General features: G+C 37.9%; 3 protein-coding genes across 7 annotated transcripts; all 3 read left to right on the top strand.

The window, feature by feature from the left end:
- The first annotated feature begins 758 nt into the window (after positions 1–758).
- Positions 759–27,903, top strand: LOC111446156. The gene is made up of 6 exons (XM_023084850.1): positions 759–770; positions 3,805–3,808; positions 24,989–26,116; positions 26,222–26,456; positions 27,046–27,128; positions 27,562–27,903. The coding sequence occupies exons 3-6, from the start codon at positions 25,277–25,279 to the stop codon at positions 27,631–27,633; spliced, it is 1,230 nt and encodes a 409-aa protein (XP_022940618.1). The 5' UTR covers positions 759–770; positions 3,805–3,808; positions 24,989–25,276; the 3' UTR covers positions 27,634–27,903.
- Positions 3,954–24,150, top strand: LOC111446158 (BTB/POZ domain-containing protein At4g08455-like). Of its 5 annotated transcripts, none has more exons than XR_002711030.1 (4): positions 15,802–16,267; positions 18,260–18,295; positions 21,195–22,499; positions 23,518–23,554. XR_002711030.1 is itself a non-coding variant. In XM_023084852.1 (2 exons), the coding sequence occupies exons 1-2, from the start codon at positions 15,935–15,937 to the stop codon at positions 23,980–23,982; spliced, it is 798 nt and encodes a 265-aa protein (XP_022940620.1). In that variant the 5' UTR covers positions 15,802–15,934; the 3' UTR covers positions 23,983–24,150. The 5 variants fall into 5 exon arrangements, 1 of the variants encoding a protein (XP_022940620.1); XR_002711029.1 differs by lacking the exon at positions 23,518–23,554 and adding an exon at positions 22,635–22,934; XR_002711032.1 differs by lacking the exons at positions 15,802–16,267; positions 18,260–18,295; positions 23,518–23,554 and adding exons at positions 3,954–3,964; positions 22,635–22,934 and having other exon boundaries at positions 21,610–22,499.
- Positions 8,185–10,692, top strand: LOC111446260 (chemocyanin-like). The gene is made up of 3 exons (XM_023084986.1): positions 8,185–8,233; positions 9,770–10,102; positions 10,473–10,692. The coding sequence occupies exons 1-3, from the start codon at positions 8,185–8,187 to the stop codon at positions 10,670–10,672; spliced, it is 582 nt and encodes a 193-aa protein (XP_022940754.1). The 3' UTR covers positions 10,673–10,692.

Raw genomic sequence — 27,903 nt, 5'->3', positions numbered from 1 at the left:
AGAGTTCTGTGGGATAAGTGATTTATAGTGATGCATCCAAAAAGGGGTTGGGTGGTGTACTGATGCAACATGGCAAGGTTGTTGTGTATGCATCACGCCAACTAAAGGATTACGAGAAAAACTATCCTACACATGATTTGGAGCTGACAACAGTGGTGTTCACGTTAAAAATTTGGCGACACTACCTATATGGCGAAAAGACCCAAATCTATCTGGACCATAAAAGCCTAAAATATTTGTTCACACAAAAAGAATTGAACATGAGGCAACGTAGATGGTTAGAGCTGGTAAAAGATTACAACATAGACATCCAGTACCACCCTGGAAAAGCAAGCGTAGTCGCTGAAGCACTGAGTCGAAAAGTAGTACACTTGTCGGCCCTCATCACCAGGGAGCCACGAGTGCGGATAGATTTCGAACGGGCTGACATAGCGATAGTAACCGAAGAAGTGGTAGCCCAAATAGCCCAACAGACAGTGCGTCCCACGCTCAAACAAAGAATCATAGACTCACAACATGGGGATCCAAGCCTAAGCAAAATCCTAGACCAATTGAAAGTAGGCCCAGTGGATGGATTCTCTAAGTCAATAGATAATGAATTGTAATGTCAAGGACGTTTATGTGTGCCACCCGTGAGCGAAATGAAGAAGGAAATCCAAACTGAGGAACATAACTCACCCTTCTCGATACATCCAAGTGGAACAAAGATGTATCAAGACTTGAAACAACACTTCTGGTGGCAAAGTATGAAAAAGGATATCGCAGAGTACGTGAGCAAGTGTCTGGTGTGTCAACAAGTAAAAGCCCCTAGGTAGAAAACCGCCGGGCTACTACAACCTCTAAGTATACCGGAATGGAAATGAGAAAACATTGCCATGGATTTCATAGTAGGCCTACCCAAAACATTAAATGGCTATACGGTAATCTAGGTGGTTGTGGATCGTCTAAAAAAGTCGGCCCACTTCCTACCAGGTAAGGCAACATATACAGTAGACAATTGGGCCCAACTATATGTTAAAGAAATTGTGAGGTTGTATGGAGTGCCGGTGTCAATTGTTCCGGATCAGGACCCGCGTTTTACGTCGGCCTTTTGGCGCGGACTCCAAAAAGCAATGGGTACCCACCTCGACTTTAGCACCGCCTTCCACCCACAAACGGATGGCCAAACGGAACAATTAAACCAAATCCTGGAAGACATGCTTCGGGCATGCGTTATGGATTTCACAGGGAGTTGGGACACTAAACTGCACTTAATGGAATTCTCTTACAACAACAGCTTCCAAGCAACCATTGGGATGGCACCCTTTGAAGCGTTGTATGGAAAATGATGTAGATCCTCATTGTGCTGGGATGAAGTAGGAGAACGAGAACTTGTAGGACCTGAGCTGGTTCACATCACCAACGAGGTGGTACAGAAAATTAGAGTAAAAATGCATACTGCATAGAGTAGCAAAAGAGCTACGCCGACATTAGGCATAGGAATTTAGAGTTTGAGGAGGGGGACCCATTGTTTCTAAAAGTAGCGCCCATGAAAGGCATTCTAAGATTCGAACGCAAGAGGAAGCTAAGCCCCGATTCATTGGACCATTCGAAATTTTAGAAAGAGTAGGTTCGTTAGCTTACAAACTAGCTTTACCACCTTCACTTTCAAGCGTACACGATGTATTTTAGAAAGAGTAGATTCGGTAGCTTACAAACTAGCTTGACAGTTCTAGGTTTAACGGGTCCCGGCATAAGGGGCTCCCAGAGTATGCCCACCGGATAAGGACAGTGGCCCAATGGTGTGCGAGCTAGCTGGTGAGCCCATACTCGCACGTATGGGCTGTGTGTATAGTATATGGTACACGTCCACGATTACCCGTTAGGATTGCACCGTAGGAAAAACGAAACGAAACGATAAGGTCCCATCATTAAATTGCATGTGATTGTCGCATAACCCCAATAGGGGGTCACTTACTGAGTATTCTAGAAATACTCAAGCCTCGTGCTACTTTACTTTTGCAGATAAGGTCAAGGCACCCCTGTGACAACGGTGGCGGCATCGTACACCTCGGGACCGTGGCACATGCATAGGATAGTTGTTTGTTTTTTTTCCCATTTCATAGTCTAGGCTGAATTCGGTTTGCATCATTAGTATAGGTTAGTATAGGTTGAAATATATTTGCATAATAAACCATAGGGTAGAATAAAACTTTCATTTTGGTTTTGTTACTTTTCCTTTATTTCAATAGTGTTCTTTTCTTTTTACTTGTAATCGTTTTCTCTTTCACGAGGTAATAAAAGGCGAGAGTAAGTCGCATTTATCAATAGGGTCCATTTAATGTATATTCCGCATTTCAAGGTATAGTAATGACCTTAGATTAAATAGGTAAAATTAAGGGTCGTTACATCGGGTAACTTGCAAACCGAGAGTGATTTCTGAAAATTAAGATCCCACACTCAAAATCATTCCTCCAAACTAATTCCTTTAGTTTGAGAGAATAATAAGGAAGAGGTTTAGTGAAGAAAGCCCTAAAATCGGCTACCCAATAAGAAATCCTCTATTTTAACTCCGACGATAAATCATATTTTGGACGAACTTTGGAAGCAAATATCTTAGGCTATGATCCATGAAAATGTATGAAATCAATCCCTAACTCTTCCTTGTAACACATTCTTTAAGTTTCATAAAGGAATTGAGGGGAGAAACGGCGTGATAGGAGCTAGGGAGGGCGAGTTCAGATGGTGGCGCGATCGGTCGCGCATGTCTTCTTCCTCTTCCCGTCCAGAGGAAGTAGACGATGACGTGGCCGGTTCAGTTGAACCGGCCATGTCAACCCAAAACTCGACCTTCTCTTAGTTTTTCTCAATTTTATCCCTCTTCCAAACCGGTTCTCATGAAAAAATCTATGGTTCTAGAAAGTAGACACAGTAAGGAGTCTGTGAAAGGAAAGTTCAGGTAATTCAGGTACCGGAAGCTCAAGAACGGAGGTTCCAAACGTCGACAACGAGGTAAGTAGCCACCTTGGACTTTTTGTTATGAAATACTTGTAGGAATTGTTTGGATTTTCATATGAACCCTAAACCAAGTATGAAATTAGGATAAATGAAAGAAAAACCCTAGGAAACATAAGTTAAGACCTTGAACCGAACAAATTGCTTGGGATTTAGATAACGTTAAAATAACCCACTAGATGAACTCCGCTGCCTATAAAATTTTAATGCTGAGCATATTATAGCATGTTGAGGTTATATATGAAGTTTGGTAGTCATTGGATAAGGATAAGTAGGTAAACCAAGAAATGGTGCAAAATGACCATAATGCCCCTAAGGATATCTACCTACGGTTCATGACCTAGATGACCTCCAAATGCTATGAAACCCTGAAGTAGATCTTATTTTATGATCTTTGATGATTTTGTGAAGTTTGAAAGCCATTGGAACACGTTAAGTAGCAAAACCAAGAATTAGGGATAAAATGACCAAAATGCCCCTAGGACTACTTATGAGATTTCAAGGTCTATACATGCGCGACCGTTGGAACCTAAACCAAGTTAGGATCCAAGAAACACCAAGTTAGGATCCAAGAAATACCTAAAGAAATGTTGGAACCTAAACCAAGTTAAGGGTAAAATGACCAAAATGATTTGCTATTTAAGATCTATTATGAAGGTCATGAAGAAATACCTAAAGAAATGTTGGAACCTAATCCAAGTTAGGATCTAAGAAACACCTAAAGAAAACACCACAAGACTCTAGACTCTTCTAGAACCCTCTAAAGAACTCCTTAGGAATCTATGACCTTCAAAAAAAACTTCCACTAAGATGGGTTCATATGGTTACAAATACAAGTTACAACTTATGCCTCAAGGAATAAAGGACCTTAGAAACTTACAAGATTAAGAACCAAGAACAACAACACACAAGCTTTACAACTACCCAAGTAAGAAGAATGCTAGGTACCACTCAAGGACGAGGGACCAAGGTCCCCAAACTCAGAAATAGGAACTCAAGAATTTTAGGTAATACTCTAATCATGTCCAAAGTGACTCTTGACCTCCCACCAAGCGGTGCCCAAGAATTCCTCTTCTAGGTGGGATGCCCTGCACCATGTTTCTTTGCAGGATGTCATGCCTCAAGTTTCCCTCACCTAGAAGATATGTAGTAACGCCCCTAATTTTTCTTTAACCTAATTAGTAACGTCACCCATGCATACATAATTCATTACGTGGAAGTTCATCATAAATAACCTTGGAAACAAAACAAAATCTTTCATAAAGATTCATAAATTCAAAACAACCTATCTCTAAAAATAAACCGTTTAGGTTATGGAGCCTACTTATTTATAGCTTGGTCAACGGTTATATCCGGTAAAGTTATATTTGGTAAAGCTATATCCGATAAATCTATATATGGTAAATAGCTATATATAGTAGATGGTTAAATCTGGTAAAGCTATATATAGTAAATAGCTATATATAGTAGATGGTTAAATCTAGTAAAGCTATATATAGTAAACTGAACTATATATATATATCCCGGTCCGTAGAGCGTTGAAAATGTACTTTCTATTCTCAGTATTCTCACTTATACATACTCATCAATACAAATTCTTTTAGCCAGAATTCTCCTTGCAATTTTCTCTATCTTGTTCTTTGTGTTCATCTAGATCGAGTGGGTGCGTTGTTGTGCGATCCTAACAACTGGTATCAAAGCCACGTTGAAGTCACCACGATTTGTGAAGATGGAAAGTTCAAAGATTGGAATTGAGAAGTTCGATGGATCCGATTTTAGTTTCTAGAAGATGTGTTGGGATCGATACCAGTCGTTAGCTCTGATACCAGTTGTTAGGATCGCACAACAACGCACATGCTCGATCTAGATTAACACAAAGAATAGGATAGAGAAAATTGCAAGGAGAACTCTAGCTAAAAGGGTTTTTTTTTTTTTATTATTGATGACTTCAGGTATGTACAACAAGAGAGAGTACAGAGAATAGAAAGTACATTTTCAAAGCTGACGAGATATATATATGGTTTAGTTTACTATATATAGCTTTACCAGATTTAGCCATCTACTATATATAGTTATTTACCATATATAGCTTTACCGAATATAGCTTTATCAAATATAGCTTTACCGGATATAACCGTTGACCAAGCTATAAATAAGCATCAGGCTCCATAACCTAACAATTCTCCCACTTGGAGACTGATCTAGTCAACCAAGAATTTCACTCTCAAACGACCATTAGCATCTTCACTACACCATACCAATTGAGGTTTTGCACAACCTCAATAATCTAACATCAACACATTTTGTCAACATGTTTGCTGGATTCTTTGCACCCTCTATCTTCTCCGAGTGAAATGGTATCGCCTTCTGTGTTTTGAATGATAGACCAGGTTTCTCACCAACAGCATGTCTCAGAAGTTTCTTGAGTATCTGCTACAACATCACTAAGTGAATCTTTCAGCAACTCAACCTCAACTCCCACTTGCTTCACCTCTGGTTTCTCAGCAAGAGTCTTAGGAGTTTCTTGAGTATCCGCTACAACATTACTATGTGAATCTTTCAGCAACTCAACCTCAACTCCCTCTTGCTTCACCTCTGGTTTCTCAACAAGAGTCTCAGGAGTTTCTTGAGTATCCGCTGCAACATCACTATGTGAATTTTTCCAGCAACTCAACCTCAACTCCCACTTGCTTCACCTCTAGTTTCTCTGCAAGAGTCTCAGGAGTTTCTTGAGTATCCGCTACAACATCACTATGTGAATCTTTCAGCAACTCAACCTCAACTCCCACTTGCTTCACCTTTGGTTTCTCAGCAACAGTCTCAGGAGTTTCTTGAGTATCTGCTACAACATCAATATGTGAATCTTTCAGCAACTCAACCTCAACTCCCACTTGCTTCACCTCTAGTGTTTCAGCGAAACTTCCGACCGACGCAACCCCCTCTGGAGTTTCAGCGATACTTCAAGTCGACACAACCCCCTCTGAAGTTTCAGCGACGCTTCCGGCCGACGCAACCCCCTTTGAAGTTTCAGCGACGCTTCCAGCCAATGCAACCCTCTCTAGAGTTTCAGCGATGCATCCGGTACTTTTCTTCAATTCTCTAACAGTCTTTGTGAAGCTAACTCGTTTCTGTTTGCTCATAACGCAGTTTCTCACAAGGACTCAATCTCCACATCAAATACACCTTGTTCATAGCCGACGGTTTTTCGTACATATTCGACAACGTCTTCAATAGACCTAACGTTGTCTTCTCCTTGATAATGTTGAACGCTGCGTTTCTGGATAGCGTCAACCGGATAAGCCCTAAGGCTTGTCGATCCTTGAGCTTCCACTGTTCCGTGGTCATGGTATCCGGCTTCACCCTCAATAGAGGTTCGTGAAGATCTTTCTGGTACAGATAATCTTCAATCTGCATCTTCCAGAAACCGAAATCGGATCCATCAAACTTCTCAATTCCAATGTTTGAACTTTCCATCTTCACAGATCGTGATGAATTTTGCCTGGCTCTGATTTCCGCCTGGCTCCTAGCTCTGACTTCCGCCTGTCTCTGACTTCCACCTGGCTCTGATACCAATTGTTGGGATCGATACCAATCGTTAGCTCTGATACCCGTTGTTAGGATCGCACAACAATACACACGCTCGATCTAGATGAACACAAAGAACAGGATAGAGAAAATTGCAAGGAGAACTCTGGCTAAAAGGATTTTTTTTTTTTTTTTTATTGATGACTTCAGGTATGTACAACAAGAGAGAGTACAGAGAATAGAAAGTACATTTTCAAAGCTCTACCGGACGAGATATATATATGGTTTAGTTTACTATATATAGTTTTACCAGATTTAGCCATCTACTATATATAGCTATTTACCATATATAGCTTTACCGGATATAGCTTTACCATATATAGCTTTACCATATATAGCTTTACCAAATATAGCTTTACCAGATATAACAGTTGATCAAGCTATAAATAAGCATCAAGCTAAATAACCTAACAAGATGTAGATTGAAGATTATTTGTACCAAAAAGATCTTCACGAACCCCTATTGGGAGTGATGCCGGATACCATGACCACGGAGTAGTGGAAGCTCAAGGATCGAAAAGCCTTAGGGATGATCCGGTTGACGCTATCCAGAAACATGGCGTTTAACATCATCAAGGAGAAGACAACGCCAGATCTCATGAAGGCGCTGTCGCCTATGTACGAAAAACCGTCGGCTATGAACAAGGTGTATTTGATGCGGAGATTGTTCAATCTACAGATATCTGAAGGTGGATCTATTGTTGATCATATAAATGAATACAATATGATCGTAAGTCAACTGAGTTCGGTGAAATTAATTTCGATGATGAAATTAAAGCATTGATTTTGATGTCATCTTTACCCGAGTCGTGGGATACTGTTGTTATCGCAATCAGTAGTTCGCGAGAATCTGATAAACTGAAGTTTGATGAAATTCGAAATGTAGTTCTCAGCGAAAGTATTCGCAAACGAGAAATTGGAAATTCATCTAGTAGTGCTCTCAGTGTTGACCGACGGGGAAGAAGTAAACCGAAGGGCCCAAACAAAGGGCAATCAAAATCAAAGAACCGAGAAAAATCTTCAAATAGACTAAATGTAATGTGTTGGAATTGTGGAGAAAAATGTCACTTTCGGACAAGTTGTATAAGACCAAAGAGGAAGCAGAATCACAAATCTGGAGATGATGATGATTCTATAAATTCAGCAGAAGATATTGGGGATGCTTTAATCCTCAACGTGGATAGTTCGATTGAATCCTGGATTTTGGATTCAGGTGCATCTTTTCATTCATTTCCAAATAAAGAGTTCTTCTGGAATATCAAGTCTGAAAATTTCGAGAAGGTGTATCTTGCCAACAACAAAGATTTGGAAATTAAAGGAAAAGGGGATGTCTGCATAAAAACTCTAGCAGGAAATCAGTGGACATTAAAGGATGTCAGATATATTCCTGGTCTCAAGAAGAACCTGATCTCTATTGGTCAGTTGGACAGCACAGGTTATGCAATAGAGTTAGGAAAGAGTTCATGGAAGATTATGAAGGGTGTTACGGTAGTAGCATGTGGCACAAAATCTGGAACCTTATACACCACTACAGGGTGTATAAACATAGTTGTTGTTGCTGAAAGTGCTTCAAATTCAAGTCTATGGCACAATAGACTTGGACATATGAGCGTGAAAGGATTGAAGACACTGGTCGCGAAAGAAGTTTTGGAAGGTTTGAAATCTGTTGATGTGGGTCATTGTGAGAACTACGTTATGAGCAAACAGAAATGAGTTAGCTTCACAAGGACCGCTAAAGAATTGAAGAAAGTGCGGTTGGAAATGGAATCAGATGTGGAGCAAGGTTCGACGAAGCAAGTGGGAGTTGAGCTTGAGTTGCAGGAAAACTCACCTAGTGATGTTGTAGCAGATACTCATGAAAATCCTGAGACTACTGCTGAGGAACCAGATGTGGAGCATGGTTCTAAGACAACGAAGCAAGTGGGAGTTGAGCTTGAGTTGCAGGAAAACTCACTTAGTGATGTTATAGCAGATACTCGTGAAACTCCTGAGGCTATTGCTGAGGAATCAGATGTGGAGCATAGTTTCAAGACAACGAAGCAAGTGGGAGTTGAGCTTGAGTTACAGGAAAACTCACTTAGTGATGTTGTAGCAGATACTCATGAAACTCCTGAGACTACTGCTGAGGAACCAGATGTGGAGCAAGGTTCCAAGACCACGAAGCAAGTGGGAGTTGAGCTTAAGTTGCAAGAAAACTCACCTAGTGATGTTGTAGCAGATACTCATGAAACTCTTAAGATCAAGATAAGAACCCCAAGTCAAGAACAGAATTAGAAGGGCCTAAGTATTTACAACAAGAATAAGATCAAGAACAAGCAAGAACAAAGAATGTGGTACCGTAGCATATCAAGGACATGATTAAGAGCCTACAAGTAGGCTACTTACTGAGTCTTGTACTCATTCCTTATTCTCCATTTTTTTTTCAGGTGATAAGGAGCTGGTCGAGGTTGGGAGCGGACTTTGTAGCAGATGTCATAGACTAACTTTACCCGTCGTCCTCAAACCTTTTGTTTTAAAATGTTTTGTGTCTGTTCCTTATCCTCTCTCTTAACTATTATGTTGTATTTTAAATTACTAATGTGCACACACTATTTTGGTATAATGTAAATTATATTTTAAATTTTAATGATTTTATCAAGAAGGAAAATTTTACCCGCCTTTTAGAGCCATCCGTCAGCCCGGTTCTTACACTATTACCTTTTGTTCACATGTCTTCCAAATTTCTAGTGGATCCTCTTTTCCAAATCTTTCCTTATTTCTGTGTTTCCTTTTTTTCTCATTCCGTTAACACTGATTCTGTTCACAAATTTTCTTTTGTCATTTTATTTTTAATCTATTCATTTGTTTACTGATATAAATGTACTGATCTAATAATATTAATTTAAAGTGATTTACTAGAATTCATATAAATTATTGGTAACTCAAAACTAATTAAGGAAGATTTAATCATAATTGGCTGTTATTTCTAAAAACAAAGTAGTACAAAAAAAAGTTAAGATTTAACATATATTTTAATGTTCAGATCTATCTCCAAGTAAATCTTCTTCAGGTAAATGGGGTAAAGTCTGTTCTCATTTTTTTCCTCAAATTAAATCTATTAATTATTATTTTTCTGTTTCTTTTTTGCAAACTGTGATTTTTTTTTTTTTTTTGCTGGGTTGAGAGAAATAATTGGAAAAGGAATGAGAAGTTAGTGAAGAGAATCAATCTCAAAACCGCCCACTACTTCTCCACAAGAAACAATGGAAAAGAAAAAGGCAAGTTTGGTATGTTTTACTTATCTTTATAACCATCATTTTCAAGCTTCAAAGGAATACAATTGTTTTACATATCTTTTCTGAGAGCTACTTCGACTTCACGAATGGCTCGACACGAGGGGAGCAGTGGAGCGGTTTCGATGAGCACGGTGGCTGTTGCAATGGCGTTGCTGCTGCAACTTTTGTTGTTGGCGACTCGAACGGATGGAACCTGGGTGTGGAGGGATGGCCTAATGGGAAGGTGTTTAGAGCGGGTGACATATTAAGTGAGTTTTCAACTCTCGTTTTGATCGTTGAATAGTAACTGATGATTTACTTGCATAATCGTATCTGTTAAGATTGATGCTCTGATACTATGCTAAGAATGAAAAACAGAAGTGGGATCGAAAGTCCGAGAAAAGAGAAAATATTCTACTAATCAAATCCTTGAGATAAGATAAAATATATCAAAACACAAGTCCCTTAGCAGACGCGTTTTAAAGTCTTGAGGGGAAACCCGAAAGGGAAAGCCCAAAGAGGATCTGGGTTGTTACATTACAGCTATATAAAATATATTTCAATAGTATCCGATCGAATTCGCAGTTAGATCGTTAAGAATAAACGAAACGAATACATACATTTTTTTTTTTTTTGTAGGATTCAACTATAACCCGATAGTTCACAACGTGGTAGCAGTGGACGAGGGGGGTTATAGAAGCTGCATAGCTCCAAGAGGCGCCAAAGTGTTCAATTCAGGCAAGGATGAGATCATGCTCTCAACCGGACACAGCTTCTTCATATGCACCACGCCAGACCACTGCCAAGTTGGGATGAAAATTGCTATCAATTCCCTCTAGTTCTCGACCACCCCGTCTCGTTTACATGTCGATCTCGATGTATATGTTCTAAATCGTAATTTTATAAAGATACCGATATAACGATGATTTATAAACATTGTGGAAATAAAATAATTGATAATAATTAGGCGTGGTTATATGTATCTTATTATTATTTTTTTCTTTATTTATTTATTTAATTTTTATAAATATGCTTAAATTAAATTTATAATGGATAACAATACATTGAAAATAATTAAGATAATAATACTAATGCACTAAATTGTTCTATTTTTATAAATTAATATAAATAAAAAATAGGGTATATTTACTTAAATTATATATCTACTAATAACTTACATCAACATAATACAATATTTATTAACACTATTATTTATAATAAAATAAGTTAAATTTATTTATTAAATAATTTAATATATAAGTATTTAATTTTTTTTAATGATGGTTAAAATTTAAAATAAAAATATTATTTAATAATTTAAAATTAATTAATTTAATGTTTATAATTGATAATAATTTGTTCATTAATGAGTACTTAAATCAACCCATCTTGAAAGATAATTAATTATATAAAACAAATATAAATATTATTTATTGTGATATATATAAATATAAATAATAGATTGATTAGGAATCTTGTTTCAGAATAAGTGATATAAGTTTTTTTTCTTTTTCTATTTTTAATATTCATATATGGCATTATTAAACTATGATTGAAATTTTTTATAATTATTTAAATATATATTCATTGACATTAACTAGAGTTGTGTCTTAGTAAAATCACGGTCATAATGCATTATGACATTTAAAACATGCATTTAATCTTAATATGAATAACGTCATATTAAGAAATTTCATAATCTTACATTTTATATCATCATGTTGTCATGCATCGTCGTCATCATATGACATCATCATGTCACAACATCATAGAACATCATATAATATCATATGGCATTATCATATAACTCAATCACGTCATCATACGTCATATATCGTATATCATATATCATCATCATATAATATAGTCACAACATCATAAGTATAAAACATAAATGACACGTGCAAGGGCCACGAGGCATGTGTCGTCATACATAAAACAAGTCATCCAACCTATCCGATAGTAAGAACACTTATTTGGTTGGCCTTAGCCGTCGTTTCGCTAAATTCAAGTACGCTTGTCTTTCATCCCTCAAAGTTGCTCCAAGCATTGCAGGAGTCGTTTCCTATTAGGAGGTCCATCCCGTTCTTAATTAGGGTCAAAATCAACTCAGAAAGGATAAAAAAAAATGTAAGAATTGATGCCAAAATTGCCAACCCAAACAGAATAAAGTCGTTTTTTAGCCAAGGGACTGTGTGAAGCCAAGTCGAGCTACTAGAGCTGGCGTCTACAACAGTGACACGTGTCATTGAGGGGGAGCTTACGCGTGTGAGTGTATGTACCTTGCTGTGGGTGTGCTTGGACCATGGGTCTCGTTCTCGTTGTACGTATCAATTGTTCTCCTATTCATGTCGGCAGTGAACTTCAAATGGGAAGAAAGAAATCTTTCACATTCCGTTCTCTCTCCGTCTCTCACATTTCACTCTCTTGCATGTCTGTTCTTAGATGTGAGTGGCTGAATGAACCGTGTACTGAGGAGTCGTGGGTGAGGCAAGCATCTCGGGGATTCTCGAGGATTTCGGCGACTGCGCAATTATTTTATTTTATTTTATTATTTATTTTTTTAATAAATTTCTGGTCGTTACAATCTAAATTTAACTAATGTGAACTTGGAAAGTATTTAGGGGAACGAAACATAAATATTTTTCATTTATATGAAATTTTAAAATCATTACGATGGAACACTAAAAGACGCTATCTAATTTTCATATTCGAGCCTACAAAACCGAACCTAAACCTCGGCAATACAACCCCTACAAAGCCCAAATCCAAGGGATACGTATATCAGCCCGCTTGGGAGTCCATGTGCAAGTATGTGGTCATGTATAAAGATGTTTAATGACCGTGTAGTGAAGTTTAATGGCAGGTCTCAAACACAAGTACATGTGATTGCATTTCTGCAGTAAAGTCACTTACTGAATATTTCTTAAAATACTTAAGTCACATGCTGCTCTTACTTTTCAAGATAAAAGAAAGGCACTTTTGCACGGATGACGATGTTGATGGACATGAGACTGAAAATAGGGTTTAGATCAGTAATTGTTTTATTTTTTTCTTTATTTTATCAAAGTTTCACATGATTTGTTTTTCGCTATGATTGTTTTAACGATTTTGCACATGTCATGGTAGTAAAGGTTTTTCTGCATTTCTTAATTAAGCCATGCATGTAGTAGCAACTCTATTATAGAAAAAATAGGATCATTACATATTTGATAACCATTTGGTAATCATCAGAATTTTGGTTTTTTAAAGCATAGATAAGAAGTATATGTATCAACTCGATTTTTAAGGTTTCGAATCATGGATCGACATATGGGCTGACAACGAAAAAACGATAAAATTTGCACAAATTTTAAAATCAAACATAAATTGAAATAAAGATAAGACAAACAACATCTCCAAATTTATTACAAATAGAAAAAATGGGTTCGAGATACAATGTAATAGCCCAAAAAAATAATAAATAAAATCATAAATAAGGAAATAAATAAAGTAATAAACAAATAAAAATAATTATAAAAAATAGTTAAAAAATAATAATAAATAAATAAATAAATAAAGCAACCTCTCCCCCCTCTCTCCACAAATAATAATAAATAAATAAATTATCTCTCCTCAACACATTTTTACCGCAGAAAGTAACTTTACCAGACAAAAGAACAATTGTCAAATTGAAAAAAGGAGAATGGCTTTACACAGTTGAGATTTACGTGAAGATAGATCTGATATATTAAATCTTCATTTTCTTTTATCTTATTTCTTTTTTAGAAATAACAGCCAATTATAAGTAAATCTCGTTAAATTATTCCAATGGTTTAGCTTTAAGTTAGAAACTAAATGTCAATCATTTATACACATTCTAGTAAATCAGTAAATCATGTCAGATTAGTAATATTATGTTAAATTTATATCAGTAGCCAAATTTGAGAACAAAATTAAAAAGCAATAGAAAAAAAATTCAGAAGTTAAAAACCACAAACTAAATATATATGGAGAGAAAGGTAAATACAGAGAGTAGCAAAGGGCAGAATAATTCATAACTCTATCTACTCTTTTTATACAACAGTAACCATGAAAAATAAGATTTTTAATAAAAATATAATTATAGATATATAACATTTAAAGACTTTTAACAATGGATCAATGTAAATGAGAGAAATAATTTGATAGAGTTTAAACTTGAAACTGATGTCATGGGCTCACATAGGTTGACTTGAATTTCAAAGGACGAAAATCGAACTTCAATTAAGGATATATTCGTGACAACGACTTGGTAAGTGACCTTACTATCGGCATGATTATATTTGATGTCGACACGTGCATGTGGTTCTGCACGTGTCATATATATTGATATGTGAGAATTATCTGTGAATCAATATGCTTATGTTATGTTATAATATGTAACGATAGGAGTAAGATACGTTCATGAAACGTTTAAGGTTAGGTTACATATCGGAGTGCTATGGGTAGGAGAGATTAATGAAAGAATATGGTTAGAATATGGGTAGAAAGGGATAGGTTTGTGATAGATTGATAGAACGATAGCGTTAGGATACGTTCCTGTGACGATATGACTAAGGTACGTTCACGTAACGATATGACTGTGATAGGTATAAGAACTTTAAGGCTATGATAAATTAGGGAACGATATGACCACGAAGTGTTTACGATATGACATATTATGATACGATATATTGTGATGTGATGTGTTATATTTAGATTGTTTTATGTGACCATTGGGGTAATTGTTGTATGAATGGCACGTTATGAAATGACATGTTAAAAGCATGGAGCATTATGTTATGTTTTCTAAAATGTATGTATACAGCATGTTATGAATGTCATGATATCACAATAAATGAAATGTAACCCCGTTAGGATTATGTATGATACGAAGACTGAAAAATGAGAAATGACATGTTCAGCATGAAAGATGATAGCGGGGTTATATTCATTAATGATAAAAGTAGAAATATTGGGGACCTCATGCATTATGTGTGTTCATGAATTTGGGGGATACTCCTATTCCATCACGAGTGTATGACACGACACGTACATCCAATGGTAGGACAACGATCGTTATGTTTTGCATAGCGCTGCCGTGACGGTTACTAGTTCTAACGGGTGTCCGGCCTAAGGAGCTCCCAGAGTATGCTCGCCCGACAAGGAATGTGGCCCAGCGGTGTGCGAACTGACTAGTGAGCCCATACTCGCATGTATGGGCTGTGTGTAGAGTATATGGTACGTGTCCAAATTACCCGTTAGGACAGTACCGTAGCCTTTGTACCATTTGTAACAGCCCTTTCGGTGTCTGGCTCTGATACCATTTGTAACAGCCGAAACACACTGCTAGCAGATATTGTCCTCCTTAGGCTTTCCTTTTAGGCTTCCCTCAAGGCTTTAAAACGCGTCTACTAGGGGAAGGTTTCCACACCTTATAAGGAGTATTTTGTTTTCCTTCCCAACCAACGTGGGACATCACATGCGAACACCTAAAAAAGAAAGGGACAAGGGATGAATATTAAAATATTCAGTAAACAACCTACTCGTAGATCTCATTACATCCTTAACCTAGTAGGTATTAACGCCAATGCTACAAGTCACAGGTTTGCTAAAGGGAATTCTCATCCCGATCCTCATAAAAATAAATGAAAAATTGCGTGGAGATAGAAAATGAAAAATAGGGTAGGTACGAGGATGGAGAAGGCTTCTCCATCCTTATCCTGTCTGTCGTGCCTTGGTACATCTCTATCTACCCATCTACTTATCCAATATTTTTTATATGATAAACTTCAATATATATATTATATTTTAAAAAAATTGTTATGCCAAATGGAAAAGAAAAATAATAATAATAATAAAATAATAAAATAAATCTTAATCTTATTAATTTAATCAAAGTGCGACTAAAAAAAGGGTTTAGTTTACTTTTTAAAATTACCATAATATTTGAAACTGATTATTTTGTTATTTAGAACATAAACTGATTGAAAAAGTAATTGCGCGCATCGATCGTCATTGCCTTTCGAAACCCTTCCAATCAATCGAAGGAACCAAAGGAAAACTTTCACAGAATCGTAGCGCCGTCGACGAATTTTCCGATGAATCGCCGGCAGTGCGTGAGAGCCATTTCGGACACAGAGAGTGAGTCCGATCACGAAACGATGAAGTGCTTATCGTGTCTGGAGGATTACCGGTCACGCGACGCCGGAACCTGCAAGGAGTGCTACGATGAAGCCAATGAGACTGAGGAAGAACTCAAGCGTGAGATTGAAGACTTGAAAGCGAAGGTCGCTTTCCTCAGGTTTTGGTCCCCTCTTGATCATCTTCACAGTAGGTCGAATGCACCTTGCTTTACGGATGTCGTTTTGATCGCCACCGGCGATGGGCCCGAGGGATACTCTGCGCCCCTTCCGGCTCATAAAGCTGTCTTGGTTAGTACGATTTTTTAAGTTTCACTTGGTTATTCTCTGATATTACACTATTTTGTGGTTTGCTTTTGATTCCGGTCTTGTTTGTGTATGAGTTTGAGTTGTGTAGCAGTAAATGGCCACTTGTTATTTAGAATCAAGTGGCGGTTCTATTTTGGCAACGAAACGTTAAAAGATTAAGATGTTCAACTGCCAAAGTCATAAACATTGGTGCAATACGCTTGGAATTTATGGTTCAATCATGTGAAAGATCTTACGAACCAAAAGCATTTGTAAGTTCTGAAACCACAATGTTGGTTAATATATATTTGGGAATGGGGGTAGTGAAGAAGGAGAAAGTATAAGCTATCTTGAATCTTGAATTACCTTGTATGAGTCGTTGATTTGAGTTTGATGTTTAAGCCGTGAATCTGAGATCTGTAGGCATAAACTTCTTGTTATTTGGTAAACGTGGTTTGGCCAGTGCAGGTTGTTTTTAACTTTTTTTTATTCAAATGGGGTTTGCCCCTTTGCAAGTCATTTGGTTTGTCTTTCTTGTTATCTCATATTCTCTATAGTTCATATACTTTATCACTATCATTATTAATTTTAGTTTCATTACTTACCATTCTCCATTTTTGTTATTCCTTTTTCTACTCAATTTTATCCCTAGCTATAAGACGAAAAGGATTTCAAGCCTTCCATTCGATGAAGTTCATGTAGTTTCTGTCATTCGTCTACTGATAGTATTTTGATAACCAAGTATGATTTGAATTTACAAGAAAGAGAAGTCCACTAAGTCTTAAATTGTGCATGGATTTTTTAGTACATATATTCTGAGAGCAAGTGGAAGGGATAAACATTTGCAAGAGTTAGTTGAATGCTTCTGCTAGGTTATCCTATGATTTATTTTGATCGCTAATGACGTTGTGGATTAGCTTAGATGTTGAAGAAATGGACATTTCCCTCAAAAAGGGGTGGAAATAAAGGGATCTGAGCTCTTGGTTCATTGGTTACAATTTTACAGCATGGGAGATTGTGGCCGGGGATAAACATTTGCATGCGTTTAGTTGAATACTTCTGCTAGGTTATCCTACGATCTCTTTTGATTGCTAATGAGGTTGTGGATTAGCTTAGATGTTGAAGAAATGGACATTTCCCTTAAAAAGAGGTGGAAATAATGGGATCTGAGCACTTGGTTCATTGGTTAAAATTTTTATGGTATGGGAGGTAGTGGCCAGTGGCGTTGGTGATGGAAATCTAAGGAGAAAGGTTCTGCTCCTAATGTTAAATGCCTTTGGGTATTTTCTAAGAAGTTTTTTTTTTTTTTTTGTTCAAAATTCCTTGTAAGTGTGGGTTTGATTGTTATAGATGGAGCATTTGAGTGTTGGAGAGAGCTTGAAATTGAAGCTCTTGGATCTTTAACTCTAGAACGGTTTATCAATGCAAGCCTTCGGTGATCTAAATGTGGGTAATGGTGAAAGTACATGCCTTGGAACGACACTTGGTTGGAGGATCTTGTGCTGATTTTTCAATTGTAGTGTATGAAGCATATTCTGTGGGGTTGTTAGTTTCAGGTTTAATTTAGGACAACTTTAAGGCTTTTGAGTGTGATTGGCTCATGTTATGAGGGAGGAGGTGGCTTTTCCCCCTTCATTTTGAGGTAAGAATGGTACCTTTGGCATGTTTTTTTTTTTGTTTTGGTCTTGTCGGACATCTGGCTTGTGAGGAATAAGAGAGTTTTCAGAGGTTTGGGGATGTATTGAGGAGAGGGTTGAGAGCCTTGATCAGAATGTCTTTTGGATTCTGTAACCAAGGGTTTTTGTGATTTTCCTTTATACCTGATTCTCAATGTCAATAGTTTGAGTCCTTTCTTTTCTAACTTTCTGTGTCTGTATACTACTTTCATTTTGGGCTTAAATGAAAGCTTAGTTTCTCAATAAAAATCTGTGTTCAAAAGCTTGAAACTTGTGATGATACCATTGAGTACATGATACATTTTTATTTTTGGAGTAGGTTTATGAAGGTGGATGTATGCACCTTGTTAATAATGTATGTTGAGAGTTTGTTTGCAGCCCTATTTTTGGAGGAGGCTCGAGTGTTGGTTCCATGTTAAAAGAAAAATAGTTATCAAGATTGGCTTTTGATTTTTATTTATTTATTTATTTTTTAGTTTCTTTTGGCATTTGATCACTCTAGAAAATATGTTGTAACGCTTACTGTCAAAGTCAACATAGGGGCAAACGAGTCATTTTGCCCCTCAATCTATTATAGGGGTCCAAGGATCCCTAATCAGGCAAGAGAAGAGATTAGTGGGAGAGAAAAGTTGAGAGGAGATAGAAGGAGCCGCCGCGAATTCTCGTTGGACCACCGCCAGAATCCACCTTCAGACGAGACCTTCACACAAAAACTCCTTGCTTGAAAAGACTGATAGGCTCGCGAGGCCGACACTCCGTTAAGATCCGAGAGTTCACAAGGTAGGTTCTTGTTCAATCTCCTTCAGATCGAAGATCCTCTTTAACGATTCTATATCTAATCTTACCATATTTTCAAGTAGGGAGATTGTTCTTCAAGATCTGTGAAGAAACTCGGCCGAAAAACGTGATTGGAGTTAGAACCCCGAGGAGTCATCCAAGAACAGTAAAACAGAAATGAACCTTTTTTTGACTCCCAAATCTCATTCTATGTTGAAGCAAAATTCAAGGAAAAAATACCAGAAGGTAGCTTGTAACACGATCTAAAACTTTGATGAAGGAATCAATGTGATTTGAGTTCATAATCGTGAAAATAAGAAAACGAAGAAATCTAATCAAAAATTGATTGTGTTACGGATTGCAGGAAAGAGAAAATGTCGGCAAGGCATGTGTCAACTGGCGAGAGGGGAGGCGTGCGCGGCTGAGCGAGGGACAAGTGTCAAGCAACAACTAGAGCTACGTGTCAGACGACAGCTGAAGAAACGCAGCTCCAGCAAGACGGCGACGCCTGTCGTCTGCGATCCCTCCAAACCGGTGGATTGATCTGATCCAATCCACAACCCGTTGGCCCAAACCAACTCGCTGAACCGGACCGTTGACCCGCAACTGCAAGATTTCCGCCGTGCGTGCCACTCGCGAGTAGAAGTCTCTCCAATGCGTGAGGGCGCGTGTATGGCCCACTTTTATCCCTTCGACTTCTGGTTGCCCGATTGTCGTCCTGATTTCAATTTTAACCATGTTTTAATGTGAATAGGGACATAATTGAGGAAAATTAGTATTTATAGACATCATACTTGCATAGAAACACTAGCAGAAGGGCACGCGTGTGAGGGTGCGTGTAAGGCCCACTTTTATCCGTTTGACTTCTGTTTGCCTGATTTTCATCCCGATTTCAATTCTAACCATGTTTTTATGTGAATAGGGACATAATTGAGGAAAATCAATATTTTTAGACACTCTACTTGCATAAAAACACTAGCGAAAGGGCAGTGTCAACCAAGTAAGTCACCACACGGAATTTTAGAAAGAAATACTTGTAGAAATAGCTTGGTATGCATGCATGCTAGTTTAATTACCTTAGGTGAGTAGAATTTCCATGGGATGACCTTAGATAATAAGATAAAGTATTTTGAGGAGTTTATCATGTTTTATATTTCTGCTTATTCATGCTGAAAGGAGGATGAGAAAATTATGAACTCTGCATTTCGGGTGCTTATGGATGTTATCGCCCCGTTGAGCATGTTTGCCTAGTTTGCATGAACTGTGCATGATATATCTAGCTGTTGATGTTTGCACATCAGGTTAATGTTTGTTGTTGCACATTAAGATAATGTTTATGAACCGTTAATACGAAAAGCCTAGAGATTCATGATTAGAGTGATGAGTCACTGAGTTTAGACCTATCCCCTTCCCTAGGAGCCTAACAGATCATCACGACAAACGAAGTACCTTAGGAGTGTTCTTAGGCTGCTAGTTGTGTGAACGGTATCTATAGTTTCGTGGGAGGACCAGGGGGTCCTGATCAATACTCACTACTCCTAGCCGTTTCGCATAGGAAATGTGTTCCCATGCCGTACAACCCATTAGCTGCATGGGAAAGGGTTGGGTCGCGCCCCCCAAACAGGGGACTATCATGGGCCTAGGAGGTACTTAGCACACCCCTAGGTAAGATGCCATATAGTCTCAAATAGTCATGCAGAGGTAGCGCCTCATAGAGAGACACCGGTCATTACAGCTCGGCATAAGGAACTCTTAGGTATTAAATAAAAGGACAGAGAACCGGGGAATCTCCAAGGGGCTAAACTAGAACCAGACGTCCTAGAGCCAATGAGAAACCCGTGTTTGTCTGTTAAGGCTAGAGCACGATGAGAGCCTACAAGTAGGTGGCTTATTGAGTATAACTTTTATACTCATCCTTGCTATGTCTTCCTTTTTTAGGTGCGTGAGACGTCGGGTCAAGAGAGGGTGTGATCAGAGATGTGGATTGTCACAGAGGAATGCATGTCCCGGAGCGTCAGTCCAGTCTTTTCTTTTGTATTCAAATTCTCATATCTTTGTTCTCAAAACTGTCAATTGTTTGAACCTTTGTGTTGAAATTTTATTTAAAATAAATGATTTCGCATTAATGCATTTTCAACTGTTTTCCTTGCATTCATGTTGTCGTCTTGAGTCACGATTCATAGTAAAATATTGGGTCGTGACAGATTGGTATCAGGTCACCATGACCTGTAGACATTTAGGTTAGAGAGTCGTATCCTCTGTGACCATGCCCATCGAACACATGCCGCTCGCGACTAGATATCCTCACGGGTTTGAAACATAGAGACAAAAGTCAAGCTAGTGTTTAAAGAATATACCATGTCTTTCTGTTGTGTTATAATTACGCATTTATTGGAGGAGGTGCAATGAATGAATTGTAATCGCAATTTTCTTTTCTTTTGTGGTAGATAATGGTACCAAAGAGACGTGGACCCTATGTCGGGCTCGGACTCAGAAGGGGAAGAAGAAAAGTCGCTCAGGGCACCTCTGTTCCAACACTTGAAGTAGAACAACCTGAACCTCAAGAGGAGATTAGAGACATGCCCCAAGCTAGCGAGAGAACCGTACTGCGGGCACCAAGAACTAGAAAGCGCCGAAGGGGAGCAAGGGCCCAAGACTTGCCTGATATAGACCCTATTGCTTCCTTCTCCAAGGAGGTTCCATCGGTGCCAACAATTAGTACGAAAGTCTCGCCCAGCCAGCCGTCAGCCACACTCACATTGGATGTATTACAAGCACTCATGTTAACCTCAATGGAAAATCAGGCTCGAATGACCCAAATGATGCAGACACTGGTGGCTAATCAGACAACAGTGCAAGGGACTATGACCGTGGAGTCTCGTTACCTGAAAGAATTCCAGAGGCATAAACCGCCTTCCTTTGATGGAGGCAAGGTGGATCCCATCGCAATAGAGACCTGACTAAAGGCTATTGAAACAACCTTCCTGTCTATGAACTGCCCGCTGGAGTACCAGGTCCATTGTGGGACTTACATGTTGAAGGGAGAGGCGCACTTCTGGTGGAAAGACGCTCAAAGGATTATTGCACCACAAGGAGAGACTATCACCTGGTGCCAGTTTAAAGAAGCCTACCTCTGCAAGTACTATCCTATCACCGTCAAAATGAAAATGCGGGCAACGTTCCTTGTGCTCAAACAGGGGGACAAGTCAGTGGAGGAGTATGATCAGGAATTCAACAGGCTAGCAAGGGTTTCTTCCGCATATGTTAGTATTGAGGAGTTGAAGGCCGAGCGATTCATTGCTGGCCTAAGAGAGGATCTAAAATGGCATGTGGCAGCCCTGGCATCCTCTGATTATGCAGAAGCCCTTCGAGTGGCGAGCCTTATTGACATGCCCCGCATCGACAAGTTACAATCAGGATCAGCCCAGTCATCCCACACCGCAATTCAAGGAAAGAGGACAGATCGGAACCACCCCAAAATTAGTAGACTGCCCCGCAGTTGCACTGGTAAGTGGGGGGTGCAGAACAGGACCATTTGTCCTAATTGTCGGCGTCCTCACAGGCGTCCTCACATGGGGGAGTGCAGAGCAGGGACAGATGCATGCTTCAAATGTGGCCAAGAAGGGCACTTTGCAGCAGACTGCCCTAAGGGGAACAATCAACATACTAACCGACCTGCGGCACAAAATCAGAGGGGCCGGGTGCTCAACATCAGCAGGGGCGAGTTGTAGCCTATGCAACCACAGTCAGGCAAGCTGACGAGCCCGACGCAGTTGTTACAGGTACGCTACCCGTCTTTGGTCATTTGGCTTTAGTGTTGTTTGATTTGGGTTCTACACATTCATTTGTAATTTGGCTTTAAGTGGTTTACTGAGTATAACTTTTATAATCATCCTTGCTATGTCTTCCTTTATCAGGTGCGTGAGGCGTCGGGTCAAGAGAGGGCGTGATCAGAGATGTCACGGAGGAATGCATGTCACAGGGCGTCAGTCCAGTCTTTTCTTTTGTATTCAAATTCTCTTATCTTTGTTCTCAAAACTGTCCATTGTTTGAACCTTTGTGTTGAAATTTTACTTGAAATAAATGATTTTGCCTTAATGCATTAACTGTTTTCCTTGCATTCATGTTGTCGTTTTGAGTCACGGCTCATAGTAAAATATTGGGTTGTGACATATGTCATAAGTGATAATAGGTGAGACTCAATTCTTATTTTGAGTTATTTTGAGGGGCTCCCATGTGATTCCTTGAAATTTTTTCTCTTGCGATTTGATTTGATTTGATTTTCTAACTCATCTCCTCTGAAGCGTTGTCCAAGCTGAGAATATATGTTTTTGAGTGATAGGTGAATTTAGGTGATTTTCTAACTCATCTCCTCTTGGGAGTTGTTGAGTGATAGGTGAATATATGTTGTCCAGTCATTTTTTATGTCTTTTTGCTTGCTTAGTGTGATATCCCACGTCGGCTGGAGAGGAGAACGAAACATCCTTTATAAGGGTGTGGAAACCTTTATCTAGAAAATGCATTTTATAGCCTTGAGAGGAAGCCCGAAAGGAAAAGTCCAAAGAGGACAATATCTGCTAGCACTAGGCTTGGACGGTTACAGATACTATTTCAGATGAGTTTCATATTCATTTGTGTAAAGCTTGCCTAGCTTCTCGTGTTTGAGTTTCATATTTCATATTCATTTGTGTAAAGCTTGCCTAGCTTCTCGTGTTTCAGTCAGGAGCATTGTTTCAGTATAGATAGGAGCCTGCCAATCCATTTTCTAATCATAAATTACTCTGTCCATTCATCCTTCAGGTGAGTCGCTCCCCAGTTTTCAAAGCTATGCTCGAGAACGAAATGGAGGAAAGCCGTAGTGGTACCATAAAGATCAGCGACGTTTCATTCGACGCCCTCCGCGCCTTCGTTAATTATCTGTACACAGCAGAAGCCTGTCTTGATGAACAGATGGCTTATGAGCTTCTAGTTTTGGCTGAAAAGTACGAAGTGAAGCATCTGAAGGCTCATTGCGAGAAGTTCCTGATATCAAAACTGAATTGGGACAACTCAATCTTGAACTACACCTTTTCCCATCGGCACAATGGGAAGCATATGATTGATGCAGCGTTAGCAGTGATTATTGAGAACATGGACAAGCTTACCAAAAGGGAGGAGTACATGGAGCTCGTCGAAACAGATCCACGGCTTGTCGTCGAAATCTTTGAAGCTTACATGTCGAAACAGGTAAATACTGCTGCTTCTAAGGATTGTTGTGTGGAATAAAAGTGAAGTAGATGTTATTATAGACATTATGATTTGTTCAGTGTGCTAGCAAGAAGAACACATGCTCTCTAATAAATACTAAGAACGTATCTTGTCAAGACAAAAAAAACCAGAACATATGCTTATTTGGCTCAGAATATTTTGTCTCTCTATATTTGTTTATGATTCTACATTTCCATGCATCTCTCCTTACAGTTCGGTTGAATCTCCTATATATATATATATATATGTATATATATATATATATGTATATATATATGTATATATATATATATATGTGTATATATATATATATGTATATATATATAATTTGGATGGAGACAAGAACATGGTCCTGTTTAGCTAAACTTATCTCTCTGTTCTCTCCCCAGTTTCAGTTTACATGGAAATTTATTATTTGCTTGTTCCACCTAAGCTTACATGTTAGTAGGTCTGGGTAAAAGATTTTATTTTATTTTTCATAAATTAATCAAAATATCCATAAACATGGTACTCTATCCAAAAAGTACTCTAAACTTTTAAAAGATTCAATGATATTCTTAAATTTTCAAAAAAAAAATAATAATAAACTTTAATATTCTTTCCTTTATAAAAAAAGAAATTTGATAAAAAAAAAATTATCGGTCTATGATATCTCATAGATTATTTAAATAATATTTAGAAAGTTGATAAATATTTGAGATACTATTATTTTTTTAATTTTTTAATTTTTTAAATAAAATTTAAAGGTATTTTTAAAATTTTAAAAAACGTTTAAAGAAATGAGTGATTTTTTTAAAAAAAAAACTGGGGTAATTTAAAAAGGATATTTTTAAATTTTTTTTATTAAAAGATATTTTTAAATTTTTTTTATTAAAAGATATTTTTTAGATAAAAATATTAATGATTTTTTAATAATATTTTAAAATTTTGTTAAAAGTTTTTTTTTTTTTTTTAAACATAAAACAAAAGAAACTCAGCCCGGTCTGACATGACCCACATAAACCCTTGCAAAGAAAACGGAGAGGAACTGCTAATAGCAAACTGGAGGAGCAGAAGACGATTCGTCGTGAAGACGAAGGCAATTAGGGCATATCTCTGAATGCAAAGCCTTCCCAGAAGACCGCCGGAGGAGGAATCGAGGCTAAGATTGCGAGTCCAAAAGCATCACACGCTACGGGACTTCTTCATCTTCTTTTCAAGTTTTCTAGTTGGTCGAAGAATTGATGTCTCGTAGGGACGAGGAAACAGAGTTGTAAATTTTCTCACCTGGATTTTCTGTTGTTAAAGAGTTCTTCTGTGGATTTTTGACACAATGGTTAACGGGAGTACTGTTGATCATTCGCTGGATGTACGGTTGGATAGGCGACTGAAGAGAAGGTTAGTTTCGAATCGACAGTATAAGAACTACTGTTGCAAAACTTCGAAGAAGCATGAACTAGAAGAATTCGATGCGGAATATCGGAAATTCTTAGATAATTTACCGATGTTTGTGGATAGCAGTGAGGAGATTGTTGAGGCTAAACCTCAGGATTTTGGGCGTGATAATGACGATAATGGGACTTCGCGCTGTAAATGGTTGGTAGATGAAGTTGATCCTGTTTATGAGATGTTTTTTCAGCATTTGATTGAAGAGGGGAAAGCATATAAGCTTGAAATTCCATCAGTTGATGGAATGAAAGTGTATGTGAAGTATGAGGAAGACGAAAAATCAAGCCCGAAGAAAGATCAAAATAGTAAAAAACCTGGAACTATCAGGACCTTGACGAGTGCTTCAAGGAAAGATGAGATAGCGAGCACAGATAAAGAAAGCCCGGTTCCTTTGTTTGAGGAAGAGTTCAGTCTGGATTGTGCAAAACCTGTATCTAATGGGGTCAATGGAAATTCAAGCACAATGCTCGGTACAGGTCTTCTCAGTTCTGCTAAGCGTCTTTCCCTATCCGATTCTGACTCGGATAATATGGACGAAGACTATAAGACATTTTTGACAGATTTTCTTTGTGATGATCGTAGATATCAATTAATGCCTCCAGATGGTAGGCGATTTGTCTATGAGCACGATGGAAGTATCTCTAAGTCAGAAGTGGTGAAGATGAACACCGATTCATGTAAGCGCAGCAGTGCTAGATTTGGGAGAAAATATTTACGTTCCGCTGTGAGTATATCTAATTCTAATGCTGTGATATCTCTTTATTTTAATGGGAAAGGATATAGAACTTGGTTATGTCTTAGATTGATAGATTTTTTTTGTTCTTTCCAGATGGATATAGATAGTGGGAAGAGTCTTCAGAGTCCTGGTATATATAAAAGTTCCAATTTCAGGGAGAGGCTCATAAAAGTTCTTCAAAAACCATATGATCAACGTGAGTACGACTTTTTTCTTCAAGAAGTAGGCCGCCGTAGGCCACATGTTCGTCATAGAGAATTACGTAGTAGAGTGCTAAAACCATATACACTGGAATCTCGCGCCAAATCATATCTTCATCTCTATGATGGTGAGTGCTTTTAGTCCCAATGTAATTTTCTACTGCGATTATATTGATTGGATTTTGCTTGTTATCAGTGTTCTTCAATGTGTTGAAAGGCTGTATGAGCTACGAATTTCTCTTATATAATAGTAATCTTTGGAAACAACTAGTATTTTCAACACCCCCAGTCTTTTTCCTCTAAAAAGATTCCTCCATGAATACCACTTCCTGAAGATGTTCATCCTAAGAGAGGATGTTCTAACCCCCAATCTGATACTTTTACCAAACATTCATAATTTGCACCAAAATTGATTTTTCAGGTTATTAAGGTAATACTACTTGTCACTCTTCTAATTGTCAAGACTACCTAAGAAGTGTTAAAGAAACTATCTTCTAGCTTGATTTGATATTTTGTGTTTATCCCAAAGAGAAGTGTTAAATGAACCTCTGGACATGTAAATATTCTTTGTCAAGTAGATTCAAATTATGCACTTGCCTTTTTCTGTTTCATTAATTTCTTTGCTTAGACTTTCGAATTTATTTGCATGATGTTCATTATAATCAGTGCGGATTCTATGTATTGAATCTACCTTCTCTGTTTTTTTTTTTTTGGCAGATCTTGCTATGAAAATTCAATCAGTTCAATATGATTGCCCCAGAACTTTGAACCTACTACGTGGCTTCTTCTATTGGTTGCAGGTAGTTTTTTATATTTTTGTGAAACATGCTTATTTCATAGACGTCTTCTTCAGCAATTATGATAGTAGTTAATGGGCACTTAATTATGTAGTTTAAGAAATAGAATATATTCTACTGGTACAATAAAGGACTAGATTAAGGAGGTAAAGAGTCTCTGTCTTGGGCCACGAAAAGAGTTATTATATCTTTTAGTGCACTTCACCACTTTTAAGAATATGTTCTCTTCGAGAAATGATGAGAGGAGGTTACCACGATGTGGAAGTGGTTGGCAATTTTACACTATTAAGAGAGAAACTACTAAACTATTTTAAATTTGTATCCTATGATTATTAAGAGATAACTACGTGTAGCAGCTTTATTTAATAATTTTTTTTGTTCCCTTCCTATATTGACTTCGACATTGTGTGGTTCCTTTTGGTTTTTTTTTTGTCAGAATTTGTCCCATGAGGATGCTTTTCAGCCTTGGATGGACCCATCATGCCTGAATGTGTTGCCACTCTCATAACTTGGAAATGTAGCTCAGTTTAAGCTCTTGTTTAAGTCACTGTATTTGGTGATGGATAAATCAGATAAAACAGTGTCCTGAATGTATTTTGGTGGTCTTTGGTTTCATGCTCTGTAAGTACGGTATAAAGTTGGTGCTAACCATTCATTTGTTGCATGATCCACATGAAGTATAGGAAACACATTCCTTCTGCATAACTCAGAAGTGTAGCATTTTTCCTTCTTATTTGTGCGTTTCATTCCCCTTTGAATTTCAAAGGTCTCAATGTAA

This window comes from Cucurbita moschata, unplaced genomic scaffold (assembly GCF_002738365.1).
Source record: "Cucurbita moschata cultivar Rifu unplaced genomic scaffold, Cmos_1.0 Cmo_Scf00008, whole genome shotgun sequence".
Lineage (NCBI taxonomy): Eukaryota > Viridiplantae > Streptophyta > Magnoliopsida > Cucurbitales > Cucurbitaceae > Cucurbita > Cucurbita moschata.
The sequence above is the reverse complement of the archived record's forward strand: the minus strand, read 5'-3'. Positions and strand labels throughout refer to the sequence as shown.

What these genes read in the sequence shown, in the direction of transcription:
- LOC111446156 (XM_023084850.1), top strand. Translation starts at nt 25,277, where the DNA reads ATGGTTAACGGGAGTACTGTTGATCATTCGCTGGATGTACGGTTGGAT. An exon ending in ATATCTTCATCTCTATGATG is followed by an intron (nt 26,457 to 27,045) that starts GTGAGTGCTTTT and finishes TTTTTTTGGCAG; the next exon opens with ATCTTGCTATGAAAATTCAA. An exon ending in GCTTCTTCTATTGGTTGCAG is followed by an intron (nt 27,129 to 27,561) that starts GTAGTTTTTTAT and finishes TTTTTTTGTCAG; the next exon opens with AATTTGTCCCATGAGGATGC.
- LOC111446158 (XM_023084852.1), top strand. Translation starts at nt 15,935, where the DNA reads ATGAATCGCCGGCAGTGCGTGAGAGCCATTTCGGACACAGAGAGTGAG. An exon ending in CGGCTCATAAAGCTGTCTTG is followed by an intron (nt 16,268 to 23,517) that starts GTTAGTACGATT and finishes TTCATCCTTCAG; the next exon opens with GTGAGTCGCTCCCCAGTTTT.
- LOC111446260 (XM_023084986.1), top strand. Translation starts at nt 8,185, where the DNA reads ATGAGCGTGAAAGGATTGAAGACACTGGTCGCGAAAGAAGTTTTGGAA. An exon ending in CGCGAAAGAAGTTTTGGAAG is followed by an intron (nt 8,234 to 9,769) that starts GTTTGAAATCTG and finishes AGGAATGAGAAG; the next exon opens with TTAGTGAAGAGAATCAATCT. An exon ending in TAGAGCGGGTGACATATTAA is followed by an intron (nt 10,103 to 10,472) that starts GTGAGTTTTCAA and finishes TTTTTTTTGTAG; the next exon opens with GATTCAACTATAACCCGATA.